Source organism: Triticum dicoccoides, chromosome 2A, assembly GCF_002162155.2.
Source record: "Triticum dicoccoides isolate Atlit2015 ecotype Zavitan chromosome 2A, WEW_v2.0, whole genome shotgun sequence".
Lineage (NCBI taxonomy): Eukaryota > Viridiplantae > Streptophyta > Magnoliopsida > Poales > Poaceae > Triticum > Triticum dicoccoides.
The window spans coordinates 759,939,777-759,947,719 of record NC_041382.1 but is presented as its reverse complement, the minus strand read 5'-3'; the positions used below and the strand labels follow the sequence as shown (position 1 = coordinate 759,947,719).

At 47.1% G+C, this 7,943-nt stretch overlaps 1 protein-coding gene across 1 annotated transcript; it reads right to left on the bottom strand.

Annotated features, from left to right (window-relative positions):
- Positions 1-4,128: 4,128 nt before the first annotated feature.
- On the bottom strand, positions 4,129-7,602 carry LOC119358362. The gene is made up of 3 exons (XM_037624942.1): positions 7,314-7,602; positions 6,427-6,833; positions 4,129-5,679 (listed from the first exon to the last, which is right to left on the bottom strand). The coding sequence occupies exons 1-3, from the start codon at positions 7,600-7,602 to the stop codon at positions 4,129-4,131; spliced, it is 2,247 nt and encodes a 748-aa protein (XP_037480839.1).
- Between the last annotated feature and the right edge of the window lie 341 nt (positions 7,603-7,943).

Below are 7,943 nucleotides of genomic sequence, written 5' to 3'. Positions count from 1 at the left end.
AGTCTAGCCACGGGTGAGTAAGTATCAAAGAAGTCTTCACCTTCTTTCTGCGTATAACCCTTGGCCACAAGTCGTGCCTTGTACTTTTCAATCGTACCATCAAGCATAAGCTTCTTCTTGGACACTCACTTACATCCTACAGGTTTGCACCCATAAGGACGGTCAGTGATTTCCCAGGTACCGTTAGCTAAGATGGAATCCATCTCGCTATGAATAGCTTCCTTCCAGTAGTCAGCATCAGAAGATGCATAGGCTTCTGAAATAGTCCTGGGTGTGTCATCCACAAGGTACACAATGAAATCATCACCAAAAGACTTTGCAGTCCTCTGTCTCTTTCTCCTCACAGGAGTTCCATTGTCACCCTCAACAGGATTCTCAACGTGTTCCATCGCAATGGTGGGTTCAGGAATTACAGCGAATTCCTCAGTAGATGGAGTAGGTATCTCCTGATTTGATGAACTCGACATATCCTTCATAGGAAATATGTCCTCAAAGAAAGTTGCATCATTCGACTCCATAATCGTACCAACATGCATGTCGGATACCTCAGATTTTATTATCAAAAATCTATAGCCGATGCTATGAAAAGCATAGCCCAGAAGAACACAATCCACGGTTTTTGTTCCAAGCTTGCGCTTCTTGGGAATTGGTATATTGACTTTCGCCAAACAGCCCCAAGTACGTAGGTAAGAGAGTTTCAATCTTTTCCTTTCCCATTCCCCAAATGGAGTCATGGTCTTATACTTTGTGGGAACTCGGTTTAGGACATGACACGCAGTCATTAACGCCCCCCACCATTCCTTGGAAAGACCCGATGTGCCTAACATGGTGTTAAGCATATCAGTTAAAGTTTGGTTCTTTCTTTCGGCTACCCCATTTGACTGAGGTGAGTAGGGAGGCGTCCTCTCATGGATTATACCATGTTCCGCACAAAACAGATCAAATTCATTGGAAAAATGCTCTCCACCACGATCGTACCTAAGCCGTTTAATTTTTTGACCAAGTTGGTTCTCTGCCTCAGCTTTATAGTTTTTGAAGGAAGTTAAAGCCTCATCTTTTGATTTCAGAAGATACACATAACAATATCTACTGGAGTCATCAATCAACATCATGAAGTATCTCTTTCCACCTTTTGTCAACACGTCATTCATCTCACAAAGATCAGAATGTATAAGCTCTAGTGGCGCCAAGTCTCTTGCCTCTGCAGTCTTATGGGACTTGCGAGGTTGCTTAGCTTGCACGCATACTTGGCACTTGGAGCCTTTGACAGTAGAGATTTTCGGAATTAAATTCATATTGGCTAGCCGCGTCATGCAACCAAAGTTAATATGACAAAGTCGTGAATGCCAAATATCAGAATCATTGTTGTGGCAAACATTATTAATAACTTTAGTGCAAATATCTGACAAAGACAGGCGAAACAAGCCTCTGCTCTTATAGTATTTTCCAACAAATTGTCCATACTTAGAAATTACAACTTTATTGGATTCGAAAACCAACTTAAAACCATCTCAACATAAACGGGAACCGCTAACGAGATTTTTATTTACGGACGGCACATGATGAACGTTCTTCAGACGCACAGTCTTCCTCGAAGTAAACTTCAGATCGACCGTACCAACACCTCGAACGATGGCATGTGACCCGTTCCCCATCAGCACGGGTGAAATCCTTGTTGCCTGGTAAGAAGAAAACATGGAGGCGTCAGCACAAACATGTACGTTGGCACTGGTGTCAATTAACCAATCAGAGGATTGAAATACTGAAAGGATGGTAGGAAAAATACCGTACCCTGATTCCTTCATATCAATATCACCGATGACAACATTGGCGGACTTGCCGCTCTTCTCATGTTCGCGCTCCTCAAAGCGGTTAGGACACTTCGGAGCCCAGTGATTAGGATCACCGCAGACATGGCAAAGTCCCTTCCCCTTCTTATGAGAATTCTTCTTGAAGTTGCTAGAATGTGATGGCTTGTTCTTTGTATCAAACTTGCCTTTGCCCTGAGTTTTGTTCTTGTTGTTTTTGAACTTGTTGGGCTGGGAGTTCTTCTTCTGTACCATGTGGGCACTAGAAGCTCCCTCAGCAACTCGAGCACATGTGTCCTTTGCTCTCGCCTTCTCTTCAACATCAAGAGTACCAATGAGATCTGCAACGGAAAACTCTTGTTTCTTGTGTTTCAAGGAAGTAGCAAAATTGTTCCACGAAGGTGGAAGTTTGGCAATGATGCCTCCGGCAACAAATTTGTCCGGCAACACACACTTGAAGTACTCAAGTTCTTTTGCGAGCGACTGTATCTCATGAGCCTGTTGTACAACAGAGCGCTCATCAGTCATCTTGTAGTCATAGAATTGCTCCATGACGTACAACTCGCTGCCGGCGTTCGAGGCACCAAACTTGGCCTCGAGCGCAGCCCACATGTCCTTGCCGTTTTCAAACGACATATACGAATCCACAATGGAATCATCCAGAACACTTAGAAGAGCGGCTTTAAAGAGAGTATCGATCTTCTCAAAAGCTTCCAGTTGTGATGGATTAAGATCGCCCTCAGGCTTGCCCTTGGTGGCGTCATAGCAGCCCATGGTTTGAAACCAGTAGACTGCTCTCGTGCGCCACCTCTTATATTGCGCCCCCTTAAAGGCGGGCGGCTTCAGATGCGCAGCAAAACCACATAGAGTGGGACTAAACTTTAGTCTCACTCACTCCACTCACATGTGTGCATGAATGGGCCAAGAGAATTTCAGAATTTTAGTTGGGCTTTGGGCCAAAGACCTACTAGCAAAATTCTAACAGCCTTATCACACTCGGGATGTTTCAGGGAAAACCTTAGATCTGGGTCTCCCAGATCAGGCGATGACGACATCTTTGATGTCATTCTCCCTTCCGAAGGCATCGTTTTGAAGCAGGTGCTGGCTAAAAGAGATAGGAGGTGGAGTGGTGTTGCATCTTTAGCGTTGACGGCAGCGGGTCTCGGCGGTGTGGTGCAGTGGGGTCTCGATACTGGATGCATGTTGATGGGCACACATAGGAGGGTGGTATTGTCTGGCCTCATGGTGGTGTCGACAATAAAAGGGTTTGGCAAGGTCAATGCATTTATCACTTCTGAAGATGAGACGGCGGAAGATAGTGACGACTGAGTATAGAGCGGGTGCCGGTGCGTATTGAGCGTATGCTAGACCGGTTGGTGCTCCCAATATAGAGCGGGTGCCGGTGCACATTAAGGCTTCGTTGAATAATATAATAAAGATGGTTGTGTGCACTGCTTGATGTAGAGGCCAGAGCTACCGTGCAACTTCTTGAGTTCATTGTTGTCTATATAAGGTCAGACGAGCTGGCCTTTCTTAGGGCATTATAAAGCTACCGCTCTTAAGATCCAAAGCCTCTTGAAAACATCTGATATTCACCTGGATGAAAAGCAAAATTGGTGCAGCCAGCTACCTTTTGTCATCTGCGTACCATGACTTGTAAAGCACATAGAGCGCAACCATAACCCGACATGGTGGATGATCCAATTAAATACAACAAAAATTCTAGATGCATACCATCTAAACAACCATATTTCAGAATCACTTGATCGCAGGTAAAGCCCAGATCCTATACTAGTCTTGCCCACCTAGTGCTTCAACATTCTTCTAAAAAAAAAAAACTAGTGCTTAAACATCAGTATCGATCTCAGCCATACACAGAAATGACCTGCTTGTATAGGTGCTTACATAAGAATGCTGACAGTGTCCTTCCTTCAAGAAGCTCAATGTACCTTAAGAGTACGAACAGACATGCGTTCTCTCCGAAGTGTCGGTTATTTACACATCATCTGCTCTTTGAGAGTTGCGGCACACACCCATTTGACGACTTATTTTTACGGAGCCGGACATGAAGGGCACGGAGAATGACATGGTGCTGCTTATATACTACTTCCTCCGTTTCAAATTACTCGTCGCAGAAATGAATGTATCTAGAATTAAAACACATCTAGATACATCTAGATCTACGACAAGTAATTTGAAACGGAGGGAGTAGTTCAGTTAAGAAGTAGAGGAGTCTGCTAGCAGGCAAAACCAACAATTAAGGAGACAACACATACGGCGAAACCAATCACAATCTCCTCGAGAACAAATGTGGTACGCGCTAAACCCGATCATCGCCGTCAACCGACAGACCCTCCCTCTGAAGCTTTTCCGGAAATGTCTCCATCCCGGCGTGTGCCAAGAGGGCCCAGACATAGGAGAGGTACTCCACCCCCGTTCCCAGAGTCTCTGCATGCATGTATCCACGAGACCGGCCGGCAGAAAAGCAGAGCATCTCCACCCACACGCCCTGGATCACCTTCCACATTCGGGTCGCGTCGCCATGGTAAGCATCAACCAACAAACTTTCAGCAAGCCTCAAAGCATCACCAGTGATGCCTCTGTGGCATCTCTCAAATACTAACAGTGCAATCTGGTCCTCGTTCAGCCGTGCCTCCTCCTCATAGCGGAGCATGTCCTCGAGTTCTTGATAGGCCCTTGTGAACAAACTCTTTCTGCTGCCTGGCATTAGCATCTCAGGATTATCAAACAAGAGATGCATCATGTAGTTGGACATTTCTCTGCACCTACGGGCACATTCACGATCATCAGGAGACGTGACCTCACCATGAAACATTAAATCTATGGCCTGGAAGCACAGATCTGTGGCCAGGTGCCAGAGAATAATGCTCTCGTCAAATGGCCTCCGTATGCTCCAACCCAGTTCTCCTAGGCATCGCTTACTCGTGAGCGTCCATTCGCCTCTGGTATCATTATGCCTCCTGTAAGTCTCCTTGTCCAAGATGCAGTGCTTCCACAATGACTCGACATGCTGACGGGCCAGTTCTGTAATCTCCTCGCACGAATAGATAGGCTTCATGTGCCAACAATCGTCGAGGAAGTCCTTGCATTGCAACCATCCCGCAATCGTCCTCAACCTCGAGTGCCTTCTGTTATGGGCTAATAATCCAATAAGACTATGTTGGAGAACTCTGCCAGAGAACCTGTCCCGGAAAGCTGTTTGTACGCCCAAGTAAACCAGCTCCAGCACAAAAGTGCCCCACAACAGCACTAGTGTAACCCAGGTATCTTCACTGTTATAATCTTTTTTCTGGCTACTAGTCTGTACCAGGCAGATGGCTACGATTACCGTTGCATAAGCTAGTACTTGTGTGCACCGACGGAAGACGGCCGTTGCTGATGCTTCCTTCGAACCAAGGTAGGGTTTGACAGTATCATCTTTGGTGTAGAGAAAACTGGTCATAGCAGACAGTGCGCCTTCTATTGCTTGATAAGCTGATTTTGGGTCAAGCAACCAGAAATTCAGGATTCCAACACGATCAGAATAGAGACATGGAAAGTCCAAAAATAGCTGGTATGGTAGCCTTGGGAGGTCTGCCGATGATCCCCGCGGTCCATCACGGTGCACGACCTTTCTTGCTTTTTTTATAAATTTGTCAAGCCTGCTTTTTTCTGTGACATAGGTGTCCTGAATGATGCTAATCCCGGACGAGCTGGCCTTCCGTAGGGCATTAAAGCTACTGCTCTTAAGGTCCAGGGCCTTCTGGAAGCATCTGATAATCACCATGACGAAAAGCAAAATTGTTGCAGCCAACAAACTTTTGTCATTTGACGACCATGACTTGTAAAACACATAGAGTGCGACAACGACCTGACAAGGTGGATATAACCCAATTAATAGGATGTACATATTTTCAAGATGCTACCTAATTGCACCACTCTCCTAAAGTACCAATTAATACTAGTGTTGTAAGCATGAAATTACTCCCTCCATTTGGGTTTTGTCCGACCACTAACAAAAAAAATCATGAAATTCTTAAATTTAAGAAAAGTTTAGAAACTACTGATCAATCACTTTGCTTTCTCCTAAGCCCCTTCATTCTCTAAATAGGCTTTCGCCCAGCTTTATACACGAGTGTACTTTGCATTCCGTAAAGAACAAATAATATTTGAAGTGAATAAAGTAACCCTAATTATTATTTTTGTAAGAATTTATGGTTTTAAACTTTTAATAGAGTACAAGTTTGAGTTTTAGTACTAATGTATTTACCAGTATTTGGACTTGATACTTGGAAATCATACATATCAGTTTATATCGAAAAGTACCTCCACATCGTATGATTATTTGGATTTTTGTAATGCCTTTTAACAGAAGAAAAAAATGGTCAAGGTTGTATTTTAGAGACCGAGTGGTGTCGAAAACGATAACTCTTAAGAGGACAAGAGGAGAGAGTTCGGATATATACACATTTATGATGTATGTAGAGAACACTAGTAAACCTGGATAATTAACAGGGTATACGAAGAAAAACATGTTTGCGATGCGGACACCGGCTGAACTCTTCGGACATATATATGACTAAATGAAAAGTGGGCTAGAATTTTTTTTCCTACTGACCTTGGATAGAGAGGTTAGGATGTGGCGGCTCCACTGCTCATTGTCTTCAATCTTATAGGTGGTTATGACGACCTGCCCACCGAGGTGCATCAGCACGATCGGCGCCCATAACAGCTCCAAACCATGGCTGCCACGCGCATAGCTGCAGCTCGGCCCATTCTTTTGGCGGCTGAAGAGCGTGGCGAGGGTGAAGATGGCCAGAGCGTCGCTGCCGATGTGTGCCAGCCGGAATGAAACTCGGAGCCATGGCGGGATATGGAACTTACGGACGCCGGCAAATAATACGAGGAAGTATTGGGCGCTGAGGCTGGCTAGGACGAGGATACGCAGCTCCCGCCCCTCCCACCACCATTGTGCCATCTCGATCTCCCTCTCTCTCGCTCTCTCCCCATCCACCTGCTGATCGCCTATAAAGAAGCAACCATCAGGAAATCATCATTCATTAAATAATCGTCAACAAGCATCCGTACACATTCGCAAAGAGAACAAGCATGCATATGTACACACTTTAGCATGATGGACTCGATTAAAGCAGCACGCCAAGAATAATACGCCATGGTAAGTAGGGAGCTTTTTATTGTTAATCGCCATTAGTATCCGGCCATTAGACTTCAAAGTCGTAACTCTCTTGTGCCTGTGAGAACCCAACCCCACCAGCTCGTTACCAATGTTACCAGTCTGATGGATACCATAGAGCCAACAGCCTTTTTTTTTCTACCATTTTGCTAAAGCACATCTAGATACACCATGATAAGCACGGAGTCCCGTCCCTCCCGAGTCGCCCCCATGCGGCGGCTGGGGGAGGCTCCCAGATCCCGTCGCCCCGACTCCCCCTCTCGTCCTCCTTCCTCGCCGCCGCCCAAGGGCGCGGCCAGGCAAAGCCTTGCCGTCGCCGGCGACGGCGGGGACTAGGTGCCCTCCTGCTCGTGAGGAGCTGGCGCAGGCCGGCGCCCCCGGGTTGGAGCGTGGCGTGCGGCCGGACGTCACGACGGGGGCTGGCGGCGCTCCGGCGATCCCATTCCCCATGGCAGACGGCTTCAAGATCTGGGGCGCCACGGTCGCCAGGGACGACGGCGGTGTGACCAGATCGGCGGCGGCGCGGCCGGATCTGGGCTTAGGCGTGAGCTTGGTCTCCGGGTCACGGTCGGCGCGATGGCGAGTGCGACACGTCGGCATCTTTGTCTGGTCCTTGACAACCCGGGCAACTCCGGGGGAAACCCTAGATCTTCATGGGATCGAGCGATGGCGGTGCTCTTGCGCCGTAGCCCCTCTTCAGGGCATCGTTTTGGAGTTTGCTACGGTCGAAGGAACCAGCGAGGCCGCTGTCGTACGCCCGGTGGCGCAACTGCCGATGAAAATCGCGACGACTATGGTCATGGCGAACGATGGCGGCGTCTTTGATGTCGTTTCCTTGTCGAGGCATCGTTGTTGCAGTTGGCGTCATCAGGCTCGGGATGCTCCGGGGGAAACTCTAGATCTGGGTCTCCCGGATCGGACGATGATGACGTTCTTAGTAA